Raw genomic sequence first — 13,876 nt, forward strand, 5'->3', positions numbered from 1 at the left:
ACGTCAGGGTGAATTCCACATTTTTTGCACAGTTATAGATTACTCAGGACATTACTTGTTTCACTTTTGAAAGGTATGCAAGTTGTACTGTTAATCGGTCTGAAAGTGTACTTATTCTTTTGCGGTTAAATCTGAACAAAAAACCTTACACTGCCTCTGCGAAGTATGGTAACTATACTCCAATTACATAATACCAGTATACGAACAACTAGTGAGAAAGTAATGTCATACATGTAACCATATGGTAAAGGTCGTCCCTCTCCCCATTTAGAGACAACTGACTTTATGGTGAGCCCATCAGGGGAATAACAGCTGATAAGTGACAGACGGAAAGCTGCAGAAAGCCCCATATCTATTTCCCCTTTTTACATCCTTCCCATTTTTCAGAACAGATCATTTAAGCTAAAAATGGAAACCAGCATCCTAAACGTCTGCCAACATACATATACTGTAAAGGCAAAAGGAAGAAAAAAAAAAATCTGCTGCCAACATGACAAAATCTCTGTTTCCGTACTGTACTTTGGTACTTTAAAAACACGCTTCCTTGCTACTCTGCTAATGGGTAAACAGCAGCTTTAGTTTTCGTTCACTACCTGGGTCACGGCATATGATGGCCTTAAATATCTAAATATATCAATTTACTGTGGACACAAGTCAGACGTCGTAACCAAAAGCTCCATTTCACGTGTATGATACGTTTCTGAAAATATCGGTGGGCTACTAAATATGTGTAGATTTTGATAACCAGTGTAAAAGGTTCACTAAGCTGTTTTTAAGGTCTTTTTTTATTTTTCAGCTCAAGATGAGCTGCAAGGTATAACTGGGGTTTTTTGTTTGTTTGTTATGATTTTTTTTAAAAGATGTAAAACAGGGGTTAAAATCACAATGAATGTGACTTTTTGACCTGTTTCCATTAAGACTGTGTGTAATTTCCATGTATCCCTGGCATCAAACTATGAGCTTTTTCCTGGGCTACAATCCATTTGGTTCAGTCTTGAAAATGTGAAATTTGCCCAGCAGATGTATTTTTGACGACAAGTGCATTGTTTAAAGCCAGTGGTCCCTTCTCCTTCCTCAGAGCAAGTCTCGGGATCTATACATCTTCACCGCCTAGAGGTAAAAAAAAAGAAAGAAAAAAAAAAAAAAGACAGTGCTTTTAAGTAATTCGTTTGACAGAACCCCTGTTGTTAGTTACACAAAGAGAGGAGAACACTGAAAGGAGAACTCAGACAAGACAACTAAAGGCACATGCTCACAGCAAGATCACTGAACAGGGTAAAAAAAAAGGAAAGAAAACAGAACTAGAGAGAAGAATACCTTTTATCCAAGCAGCAGCATTTGTCTATCCTAGTGACCCTGGTCCAAAGCAGATCTCCAGTTAATATGCAGATTGACTTTTTTTTTCAATTTCTTTCCTCTAATTAATGAGAGGTTGTGTGCATGGAACTACTTACTGTTGTGGAGTGACTGAGTTTGTCAAAGCGGAACTTCAAGTTTGACCTGGGTGACGTTTTACTTTTCACGTCTTAGGGTTCATCCAGACAACAAAAACAAACAAACAAACAAACAAAAAACATACAGAAAAAATACAGACAGAGTCAGACTAATCGTCAATACTTGTGTGGTATCATTAAAAGGAGAGAGAGAGAGAGAGATCAAACATGATTAGCCTGTTGGAGAGAGAAGATGATTAGTTTTGCTGGTACCTGTGGGACTGCGACTCATAATGAGAGGAGTTCCAGATCCCTGGCTGTCCACACTGAGAGAAGGGCTGAATGCAGAGGAGGAGGCTGTGCTCGGGTGACCACCCTGGGGAAGACAGGAGAAACCAATGAGCCTGTCACTTCACTTTCTCCAGCTGTATCACCCTACTGCTAAATGAGCTATTAAGCCCTAATTGTGCCATCAACCCCTCTGTGGCTGCTGCAGGATTAATTACATAATTGCTGGTTCTGAATCTTTATAACTTCAGCCAGAGGTTAGCTTTTGCATTAGAGTTCCATTTTTGGCCCAAACATGTCATAATATTCAAAGCAATTACACTACTTAATTAATGCCCAGATGAGATTTCTTTTAGAGACACACTTAAAAAAAACCCCTCTCCATAAGCAACTACAATCATTCATACTGATTCATAACTTGGCTCACATGGCAGTTCAAGACATGAAACTTAAAAATCATTACTAAAGCTCAATTATCAAACTGTAACTTTTACTGCAACATAAGCCAATCATAGAACACTCCACTGTGAAAGTAAATGAGCTAAAACCACTAAAAACTACTTCGAATAAATGACTGATCTATCCTGTCCCTCGCTCTGCCTTCCGGTGTGTGGGATTCGGGGTGTTATGACGCACTGTATCGAGCTCCTCGAGCGCCTCTCCTTCCCCAGCGGTGCTACTGAAACTGCTAGTACTGGAGGAAGAGCGGGAGATGTTGGGTCTACTGCTGCTGCCGCTACTGCCGTCCTTTAGCTTCATGAAAGGCCTGCAAACGGGAGGATTAGACAGTTAGTCCAAGTCGGCATCACAGCAGGAGATTCTCACGGTGGAAGGTTGTCGCTCTTTGAATTCACACTACGTAGTATTTGCCTGCTCTGTATCCGCCAAAATGACGACCACTAGATTAATCTGATGTGAGATGTAGCATAATCTTAAGTATCGAAGAAGTAACTACGGATTTAGCATAGTTCTGAGACTGGTTAAATTAATTTTAACGTCTCCTGGACTTTCAAAGGGATATAAAACTTTCTTACTTCTCCTTGTTTGGGCATATCTCAGGGGAACTGGGATTAGACGACGTTTCTGATTTTACTTCCTGCGAGTGAGGGCACACGTCCGGGGTCCTTTGGTCACTGAAACAATAAAGACGATTAATTTATATGCAAGTACAGCGAAACTTCATCAGACGGTGCCTACAAGAAAGAACGGGACGTTAGTTGCTGTTTCTTAATTTAACTAAGAAGTACAGCGCCAGCATTAATTAAACCAACGCTAGAGCTTCCCATGTAAGTGAAGCGTACTTAAAAACACTTGCACCTCTGCTGCAAATAGTAGTCACTGCATTACTTACATGGAGTAACTGCGTAACCAGACAGATGCTAGTTTGACCCGAATATGTGGTCTGAAGAGAGAGAATGTGTGTGTGAAAGAGGTACCTGCGGGTCTGTCGTTCAGACGGACTCTCTGTGCTGGAGTGCAGTCTGGGAAACAGGCCTGAGCGCCTCTTCACTGGGCTCTTTAAAGGAGACTTAGCCGACAGTACTGGAGGCTAAAACAGCACAAATGTACTTAATATACACGAGTGTTGATAGACTGAGCACTACATACATGCAGATGTGCTACAGACACATACAAAACCTTCAGATTAGCAACGCAAAATTAACGCGTTGTTAAAGTAGTAGTAGCAGCATAAAGGGTTGAGAGAAAAAATTGAATGAATAATTTTTTCTATCGAAGAGAAGTATCTGTAGACATTGGAGCTAAGCGCAAATACATTATGGGGAGAGAGCAAAACTAATTTTGCCTATCTCTCTCTTTTTTTTCGCCCTTGTCGGGATCTCTCACCGTGAAGGTGCTCTTCGTGCACTCTGCGCTGCTCTGCGGTAGCCCGCCACCGCTCAGACTGGCTGGGACGCCCCCTCCCACACCAGGGCTGCGGTGCCGATGAGAGCCCACCATGGTCTCCATGGAGTGACTCCGCACTCTCATAGCCCTCTGAGATGTACGGAGGAGATAGAAAGGGGGGGGTGTTAATGTTGAAAATGGTAGGAAAACAATGAACCGATAAAAAGCAGTGACGATGAAAAAACAGCTGGTATAAATGTTAGTAAGGGCTCATCTCTTTGTGGGGAGTGTAGAGGAAAGAGCAGTCATTCTGCGGTAGTTTATAACCCCGAGTTCTAGCCTCATAATTATAGGACGGAGCGAGTCGTTACAGAAATTAGTATGATTATCCAGCAGAGGGCGCCATGTGTTAGTCAGCGAGAAACGTTGACATGAAAAGGAAAAAAACAAAAAACTTTTACCACTGCTCTCATGATAAAAAAAATCTTTATTGACAAAAATTCATATGAAGTGTGCTTAGCGAAAACTGAGAAGGAATTTATAAGTCTCTTCTACAATGGACCATAATGGATGTCTTTATAAAAATGTTACTAAAAATTTGTTGATATAAAAGTACACAAACAAACAAACAATTATCAGTAACAACAAACTGCATATCAGATGATTTAGGAGTGTTTAATATTTTTTTCCAGGTATCTACAGCTGCTGAATATGGTAGTAAACAGTAACAGCTAGTGCGCAGATCAGCACCGCAGCGCCGCTGGATGAGTACTGGGTACTGAACACATTCCTCCACACTGCCTGCAAACAGGGACACAACACACAGTCAGATAAAGTGGAAAAAGAGGAGAGGAGAAGTGAAAGACATGGGACAAGCAGAAGGGAGGAGGTAAAAACGAGCGAGAGTGAGGGAGGTGAACGGACTGCTGCCGTGAGGGGAAAGGTGTCATCGGGAGAGTGTGAGAGGCATGTAGCGAGAGAGTGAGGCTCAGACATAACACGTGGACACACACACACCCCCTCAGAAACTCACCTTGAAGGACTCCAGCAGTCCCCCATGGCCTCCATTTTCCAGCTTGTCCTCGTCTGTGACGGAGCCTAGTCCCAGAGTGGCTTGCGTCTGTCTGTGCAGTTCATCATGAAGGTTATCTAATAGTGCTGCCCGTGTCCTCTCCTGACACACAGAGAGAGAGAGACAAATTCACAGCTATCATCAGACTTCCTCTGTTTTAACAGAAAAAGCAAATGACACACTCCCCTCCTCCACTCTGTGATGACCCCCCCCCCCAAAGCTCCCTCTTCTTCTCACCTCAAGCTTGGCAAATTTGTCAGACTTGTAACAAGCGTTCTCTGCATTGATCAGTTTTGTCAGCAGGTAGTCCCGGAACTCGGGCCCCTGCAGGAAATCACTCTTATCAGTTTCACAATCATCAACAACTTTTTTTTTCTTCCCGTGTTTGCATGGAGATGGGAAGAAAACATTACAGTTCTTAGTCTCTCTTTCTCCCTCACCTTCTTGAACACAGCAGGATTTGGAAGAGGCGGGCCAAAGGGTGGCACATCTTCTCGAGCAGTGACAGACACCTGTGCAGGCCAATCAACAGCACAGGTTAATTTCTGAGGGAAGCAATGGGATTCATTCGTATTTGCATGCATCCTCTGCCCCTTAGTCCATGTACCTTGTATGTTGTGTGTTCAGTACAGGGGTTTTCTGGCTGAACCAGAACGTAAGCATGGAGGAAGTTGGAGGCAATCATGTCTGGCACAAACGGCGTGGGCTCTTCCTGGAAGACTACAGCCACAATATCGTTCCCAATATGTCTTTTTCTCTGTAGCTAAGAGGGATAAAATAGAAGGAGATGGATTCAATATTGGCATTAGCCCATTTTGAAACAATTAGCTTGCAGATAGCTGACAACATGTCTGTTGATTGGTGACAATGATGTCTAGCACCAATCACTGACTATGTCACTGGTTTTATCAAAAGTTTAATCTTTAACCTCGCTATAAAAATTGCTGCACAATATATCAAATCATTGACAAGAGAACTGTTTAAACAGCAAGCAGGGATGAAAGGTAGAGATTATGGAGAAGGTCATACTGCCGGAGGATTTCTACCTGCTGGACGTCTCCGTCAGTGAAAGGTAGCTTAGTGGAGACGTGAAACATGATTTCTCTCTGACGGAAAACCGTGTAGACAGACTGGGAACCAGTCTGACCATGAGAGACGTCCAGCCCACCTCGAAACCTGAACGCAGAATGTCAAAACAGATCTGTATGTTTGGTATAGGCGTTAGAAAAAAAGGAGAGGTCTATATGTCCGTTTTCATTGTGTAAAGTTTATTTAGTTGCCTGCGTGTTATAATGAGAGTTCTTCTCTGCTCTCTATCTCTCTCTCTCTCACCCTTTGAAGTCTTGTAGGTCAATGTTCTCTCCCAGTATACTGAGGAATTCTGTGAAAGCTGGTGTCTCCTCGTTGTTCCCAAACAGCTCTTCTTCTGATGTCTAACACAGAAAGCGAGAGAAGAGAAAGGAGAGAGTTGAGAGCCAAGTACTAAACTGCAGTAGAATCTCAGCCCTTGAGTTCTTCATACTGATAGAATCATTAAAAAAAAAACAACAAAAAAAAAACAGTTACGTAACTGAAATGGAAACCGAAAAAAAAAAAAAAAAATCGGCACAGAAATATGAGCATTTCCTCTCGTAAAGAAAACCTGTATTACTCAGCTTTGGCGTTTTCTTGAAAAAATTTAAGAATTGCTTAGAAAAAGTTTTTGGTCTGGCACACTCACCTGGCCAAACTTTTGATAGATGACTCCGAACTTGAAAGTGTTGTTCACCTCATGTTCATCGTAGCTGACTATCAGCTGCGAACCCTGGAAGAGAGAGAGAGAGAGAGAGAAAAAAAAAGAGAGTCAGCGTCATAGCCTGAGGAGGAAGAACATATGTGTGTCAAAACTGTTCCATAATTCAAAAAGCCACTCATATTTGCCATGGCTCAGAGACCAAATAAGCCCTGGGACGATCCAGGCCATTTCAGACACACTCTGCTGAGACAGCCACAACAGATGGATCGCAGGGCAAAGCGACAAAAACGGACTTGTAATCCAAATGACCCCCGACCGTGTTCAGAGGAGAACGGAGCAGAGACGGTTGCCATTTGCGTTCGCATCCATTTCAGACAAGCTTATTCTGCCGCACGGAAAGTCAAAGCCCAGTGACCACATGTTAGCATGGTAACCCTTTCTCAAAATAAGGATTAAGCCTGGGTCCTTTTCAGATATATGGTAATGTGAGTGTCTCCATCTGAAAGGGTCAAAGGGGATCACAGAGGCCTGGTGTGAGTCATGGCACAGACTCTCACTCACCCTGGGGTACAGGACTGGGTTGAACTTTAGACCAGTAGCATCTTCACACAGCACCTTAAACACACAGGGAACAGAAGCCACAGTGAATTCCATCCACAGTCATCAAGACTCAATGACTCAGCTAATTTAGTTAGTTTATCAAAGAGCTATCATAACTAGAGATGGGTACATTTTGAAAAACTCTGACTGAAGTTTGTGTTGGATTTCGGACGAGGTAAAAACCGTCTGAACGTGCCACGGGTTTTGAGGTGATCAGACAGACCTTGGCTATTTGAGGAACGCTGGGAAGCTGACCAAGTCCTGCCAGTGAGATCCTGTCATGGAGTGTCTTCATCTTCGACCTGAGAAACGACAGAAGTGCATTTACACCCATTCACATGTGCCAAACAGGACTCCCTCGCCTCATCCATTATTCATCCATTGTATGGGCACTGGAACACCATACAACATTTCTCAGTGTAGAGTATATTTGTCACACATTAATGGAAAAAGTCAGTTAGCCGTGGTGGTTTCGTTATTCTCCAATCCTGCGAGCTCACTGTTAGCTTTGACTTGGTGGTACTCAACGTCGGCCAGGTGTATGTAAAATTGGCCCAGTAGCGAAAACTGACAGCGACGGTTGACAGTGCTCATGCAGAGGGCCGTGCCAGAGTGACAGAGGGGAGCAGGAGTGGCTCTGAGTGTTGCATGAGGCGGTTTATGAGGTACCTCAGCATAATGCGGAGAAACTCCTGGCCCTCTGCCTCCTCATGCTTCAGGGACATAACCAGGTTCCCCAGACTGCTGCCCGTACAATAATAGTTCAGGTGCTCCTGAAAGAGAGAGAGAGAGGGAAAGGGGAGAGAAAGAGGGGGGGAAGAGTGAGTGAGTTTAAATTTTCAAAAGCCTAAAGTGCTGTTGATAGTGTGTGACTATAACTCTTGAATTTCAGATTGTCTGTGTCAACTTGCCTGAAGAGAAACGGGGATGGGGAAAATTAAAACAGAGATACAGCAGCGTGAGGAAGAGTAGCTGAAACAGTCGTGACTTACCTGAGTTGAATGACGCAGCAGAAAATAAAAAAAGGGAGAGGAAAAAAAAAATGGCTCACCCTGCCTAAGAAGTGCTTGCGGTAGGCCCGCGCCGTGCTGTTGCACTCCAGACGATAGCCGAATCCTCCTCCTGGACTCATGCCCTCTCCGTCGTCCTCCTCACAGAAGCTGCTGTCCGAAGAGGTGGGTGTGCCCACCGGGGCTTCGGCATCCTCGATCCAATAACCCCCGAACTGTGGCAGAATCACCTGCGGATATGGACCCCCTTTCTCCAGCACCTAGAAACGAGTATAAAGTGCATAGGGGATATGGTTTGATTTTTCGTCCTCCTCAAGAAACCGACAATGACATTGTAGGAAATCACCGAAAACTCAGTAGAAAAACGTCAGCGAGAATGAAATGATCAAGAAATAGATAAAGCAATTTGTTTTATTTGTGTAGACATAAAAGCACATTTGTGAGTGTGTGTGTGTTTGTTTGTGCACAAGACTGCTTTTTAAAGTTAACTCACATCCTCAATCCTGGGGTAAGGGATGTAATCGTCCTGTTGGCGATAAAGAGACAGTCGTAAGTCAACGCACTAGGATCCCGACCAAAGAGAACTAACTAAAAATTGCAACATCATTAGCAGCAATGGACACACTGGGGGAAAAAAAGAGCTTTACAACAGAACAGAAACAATAACACAAATGATTCAACAACAATAAGAGTGATTATAATAACAAAATAAAAGCATTCTGAACAATACCAAATAAAAAGACAATCTCAGATATCAGAGCACAGTGAAGCTCATGTGCTGTTCTCTGTAACTCTGGAAACCCTGCTGATCAGTTGAATTGTAAATAAATGGATCTATGTGCTGAAAAGTCAAGCACGGTTCAATTGCCACTAATACCCATACTATTGTTAATGGATTTATAGCAAACTATGCAAACAGAATTACAATGCGGTGTAACGAGATGCAAGGTAAGCTGTCCAAAGAAAGACAGAAGGCTTTGGGAATGAATCGAATGGTTATTTAAGGGTTTACAGAGTAAGCGGACACAATGAAGGGCTGCAGGAGATGACAAATGATCACGAGAGAACAGAGTAGCACTGTGAAACGATATATTGTTTTAATGACAAGCACCTCCACAGTAAAGATGAACACAAATGCACGCACACACACACACAGCCCTGACATGATGACGTTTACCACAGGTGACCTGTCCAGACCTTGTGTTTTTTAGTTTCCTCAGCTTTGGGGATCTGGAGTAAGCCAGGTGTGCAGTAAGAGAGTAAAACGGGGAGACAAGTGAACAGCAGAAACCTTTTACAAATCCATGGAAAGAATTTCATTCCAACACAAAAACTTATACTTTCAAAAAATCTGGGCCCCTTTCATAGATTCACTGAATTTGCCTGCTAGCTAACCCCCCCCCCCCCCCCACACACACACACACGCATACTTCAAAGAAACTATCACTATTATTGTTATTAGCAGTAGTAGTAACTGTAGTACTAGTATTATTGTCAGTATTGTTGTTATCCTTATTAGTATTATGGTCATCAATGTTGTTACTATTATTATTACTGTTTCCATATTATAATTATTGGCGTTGCTTCCCCCATCACAGCTTCAGTCCTTTGTCTTGTCCCACGTATAGGTGTTTTTTTGTTTGTTTGTTTTTTTTTTTTTTTTTTGTTTGTTTGTTTTTTTTACTTTTCTTCTTTTTCCCTCACTCCCTTATTACCTTTCATTGATTTTGTCCTTCTGTCTGTCTCCTTGTCTACCTGTTCACCAGGCTGTCTGTCATTCTACAGTATGTCACCTGTCTGTCTGCATGTTTGTTCGTTTGCCTGTCCACCTGTCTCCTCTGTACACAATAAAATTTATAAGAAGAAACAAGAGAAAAAAAAAAAAAAAAAGATAGAGAAAAGTATGATGTGACTCCCATGTTGGAGGGGTGGTGGCGGGCTTATAAAAAAAAAAAAAAAAAAAAGAAACCTTTTACAAACAGTAACTACTCACCATTACTACATAAATAAGAGTGAATATAGATTTGAGTTGAGTTACTTGAACCAAGAACCGACATTTTGGTGAAGGCATTCTTAGTAGTGTAAGAACATTTAACAAACTAAGAGACTGCTAAAGCCCTCACTGAAATCTCATTCATCACAGAGTTGATGCCAAGGATGTCAGCTTGGTTATCCCAGTGAACAAGAGGCTCTCTCTCAGACTGGGCTCTGGATATGGTGAAAGAGACTCCCTGGTCTACCTTGGGCTGAATTCTCTCTTAATGCCCTTCTGTATTGATATGAAATGGACTGTACGATTATCCATTTGAGGCTAAGCATTGTTCTTTCAGTGTCTTGCTCTCCTAGTCACATGTCAGCCTCATGCCTGACTGACTCCACATACAGGACTCAGGAACGGAGGACGCCTAACTCAGTGACATCTGATTGGTCAACTGTTATTTTCTCACAGCAGTGAGATGGTTGGGGTGAGGGGTGGTGGTATTGATCTGCAGTATCCAGCTCCTTCATGATATTGCTCATGTACCATGTGCTATTCTGGTACACAACGTACACTGGGCCTATCACCATTCCCAAAGTCTCCACCACCACCACCCCCCCCCAACTGCTTCTAAAACTCACTGCGGTGAAAAGTAGTGGAGAAAATCAATTGCCTTTGAAAACAGCCAGTTCATTCCAGCTAGCGCAACAATTATTCAACTGGGGCCAAAGATTGGCCCCTGTGGTCTCCCAACAACAGAGAAATAGCACTCCAGACTCCTCCTCGCTCAAGGGCGAACATAATCACCCTTTCTGCTGCTTTCGTGACACATTCAAAAGAAAATCATGGGAAATGAGGAAACCTTCCAGTCTCTCTGAACAACATCTCTCGTGAATGCTGGAAGCAGAGACATCATAATCTCAAATTCTTACCTGCATCCTCTCCAGCATGTCAAAAAACTCAGCAGACTGAAATAAGAAAAAAAAGAAGGGAGAAAAAAGATTAGCTCAGAAAAGCACACAATATCCAAAGAAGCTGTCATTGTTCTCCCAGAAAATTAATGGTTTTAGGCTGCGCAAAAAAAGAATAAACCCAGTTTTGTTTGCCCTTTACATTAGACAACTCTATGGTTTCTATGGTTTCTTTGTTGTATGAGTGTCAAGCACGTGATCATGCAGACTTGGTGTGTTTTCCCTAATAATAATGTTGATATCTTATGTTTGAACCTGTCAACCACATGTTCACATCAGAAAAGACCTGTCCTCAATCATGTCTCATAAGAATAACAAAAGGGGGAATCATGAAACAAAAATAATTATAATAAAAGATTGAAGGGTTTTTGAAAAATAGGGAGACACAGGGATCCTTATTGTTGGCATTACATGTGCATGTGAAAAGCACTCAATCTTGATCAAATACCAAGAGCTTTCACATGTTAGAACAGATGGCTATACACTGAGCCCTGCTGAGTTCAGTTCACGCAACAGACAGAGAGCGAGAGAGAGAGAGAGCCCTACACCCTTTCACACCCACGCAGAAAAACACAGATAACTGAGGCCACCCCACACAGTTTCTGAGAAGAACAAAACAACTCATAGCAAGTCATTTATAAAAGCTACTTCTTGTCTAGTGGAACTTTTCTTTCATCTCTCTCTCTCCCTCTCTCTTTCTCTCTCCTCTCTTTCTTGAACATCCTTTATTTTTCTCTCTCTTTCTCTCTCTCTCTTTCTTTCTTTCTCTCTCTCTCTCTGTCCTCTCTTTCTTGAACATCCTTTATTGTCTGTTCTCAAATCAGGCATATTAAACTGTGACATACAAACGTGTTTATTCATAAGCTAGAAGCTACACTCAGAGGGAAACAAGATCTACTGAGTCCATCTAGATGTGCAGACTGGAGACAGTTGCTCTAAATGAACATACAATACTCAGACCTAATGCTGTTGCATGGCTGTTTCGGTCACAGCCTTTATGTACAGAAACAAGCCACTGGTGGCTTTGTATTCACTCTTTTCATGTTTTTCACCAACGAAGCAAGTCATAGATTTAGTAGATTTAAAACACATTTAAATACTGAGTGACAAAAAAAAAATTCCCTCAATGTCTTAGGACAAGTTATAGCCACCTTACCTCACCATTTGGGAACTCACCATTTCGCTCCTCAACAACAGAGAACCAAAAATGTCTAAGTTTGTTTAAAATAGCCATTCAATCTATTTTCCCCTCTGTCCACAGATTTATAGCATACCAAAGTGTACAGAGAAGGTGACTGCCTAGCTGTAGAGGAGCCAGCAAGGGAGAAAGAGAGGGAGGTTATCATTGGCTTAATATTTAACCCACCACGGATCCATAAGCTACACAGTGAGTCCATAAAGTAAACAAAGCTAAGCTTACAAGGAGGACCATTAGCCGAAACAGCCTTGGAGACGTCAGACCACAGCAGCGGGGAAGGGGCGAGTGAAGACAATGCTGAAGCCAATCAGCAGTCAGCTTCCACTCAGGTAGGCAGAGCCATCAGAGGGTACTGACTCTGACTACCAGACTGACAAGGGAGCTTAGCCCTATTAGCATTAGCTTGGTTCCTTCAAACGCAACAAGGCTGTGTGCGTGAGAGAGAGAGAGGGAGGGAGAGAGCTCTTATCTCCCTTAGCAACGTGCTGACTCCACCACTGTCAGGTTCCAGATTAGCCACCCTGCTGCTGGAACTGTCGACAAGCTGGTTCTCTGTACTTAGTAGTAAGTCCAAAAAGATGCATTTTAAAACACTGATCAGGATTGTAACTCTAACTATCAAGAGAAAGCCCAAATGTGAGAAGAAAACATGAAAATGAAGGCAGTTTTAAGTCAAAATGCTAGAGGGAGTAATGCAAAAATTACCCACGCACTCATGCCTATCATAATGCAGGAAAGATTAAAGGGCATTGAAGGAAGTGTCGTAAATAAATGAAAACAGAAAGTCAATAAAGAAATAAAGCCAGACAGCATCTGGGCCCTAGTCCAGCCCACAGTGATTGAGAGGATCAGACAGCACCAAACGTCTGAGTCATGGTGAAGACACAGTGCTCCAGAACTCCAGCTACACTGAAACACTGAACTATTGACCCACTGTGACCTATTGATGCCCACAGATGGTCAAAGCAGTCTGCTTCCCTCACTGTCCCACAGTCCAGGGCTCGGACAGACACATGTACACACACACACACACATGCACACGCACGCACATGCACAAATGCACACGCACATTCACGCTCACACACACGCGCACTTGTATGCACACATGCACACTCACACACGTGCACATGTACACGCATACTCACACACACGCACGCACGCACACATTTGTCTAAATACTCTGAAAAATACAGTGTAAACACAGCTCTTCACAAGCATGGGTTCAACTCTTTCTCAAAACACACCCAAACCTGTTTCATTTGTTCTGCTGTTTTTTCTTTTCAATTTTTTTCTTTCAAAAGCTCTGACAAGCACATTTGCCTATGTCACCTACCTGTGTTCGCAAAACTTTGACAGTCCATTGAAGCGCATTCTAATTTTATTAACAGTTATTGTCATTGTAATGGCCAGTATACAGTTACACATCCTTGACAGTTACTAAGTCTGTCGTTTAGGCTCTCATATTGGCGGGTGTTTACATAAAGGATTATAACGCTCTATTCCCCCCTTCAGCATGAAACGGATTCATCCAAACACTGTTCAGTCCGTCAAGGTGAAACAGTTTTAAGTATATACCAATTTGACGTTCAACACACTGCTAGAAAAGCCACAAGTGCCTCTATATGGGTCCATATCAACTAGAGATGTTACAACACTCAGAAGTGAGTGTTGCAGTCCAAACTTTTCTGTTTATACAGCTCAACACAGATAAACTCTGTTTGATCTCAGAAATCTCTCTCTGTCTCT

General features: G+C 42.6%; 1 protein-coding gene across 1 annotated transcript; it reads right to left on the minus strand.

Moving 5' to 3' along the window:
- Positions 1–986: 986 nt before the first annotated feature.
- rap1gap2a (RAP1 GTPase activating protein 2a) lies at positions 987–12,234 on the minus strand. Its single transcript, XM_030776608.1, has 22 exons — positions 12,109–12,234; positions 10,894–10,929; positions 8,477–8,509; positions 8,025–8,243; positions 7,643–7,746; positions 7,197–7,275; positions 6,935–6,988; positions 6,359–6,442; positions 5,971–6,071; positions 5,685–5,814; positions 5,246–5,401; positions 5,079–5,150; positions 4,876–4,962; positions 4,600–4,740; positions 3,567–3,716; positions 3,158–3,270; positions 2,756–2,854; positions 2,358–2,487; positions 1,671–1,809; positions 1,455–1,525; positions 1,318–1,356; positions 987–1,110 (listed from the first exon to the last, which is right to left on the minus strand). The coding sequence occupies exons 1-21, from the start codon at positions 12,109–12,111 to the stop codon at positions 1,348–1,350; spliced, it is 2,010 nt and encodes a 669-aa protein (XP_030632468.1). The 5' UTR covers positions 12,112–12,234; the 3' UTR covers positions 987–1,110; positions 1,318–1,347.
- Between the last annotated feature and the right edge of the window lie 1,642 nt (positions 12,235–13,876).

Source organism: Chanos chanos, chromosome 6 (assembly GCF_902362185.1).
Source record: "Chanos chanos chromosome 6, fChaCha1.1, whole genome shotgun sequence".
NCBI lineage: Eukaryota > Metazoa > Chordata > Actinopteri > Gonorynchiformes > Chanidae > Chanos > Chanos chanos.

What these genes read in the sequence shown, in the direction of transcription:
- rap1gap2a (XM_030776608.1), bottom strand. An exon ending in TTTCTCCGCATTATGCTGAG is followed by an intron (nt 7,276 to 7,642) that starts GTACCTCATAAA and finishes GTCGTTTCTCAG; the next exon opens with GTCGAAGATGAAGACACTCC. An exon ending in GACTGCTGGAGTCCTTCAAG is followed by an intron (nt 3,717 to 4,599) that starts GTGAGTTTCTGA and finishes CGTACATCTCAG; the next exon opens with AGGGCTATGAGAGTGCGGAG.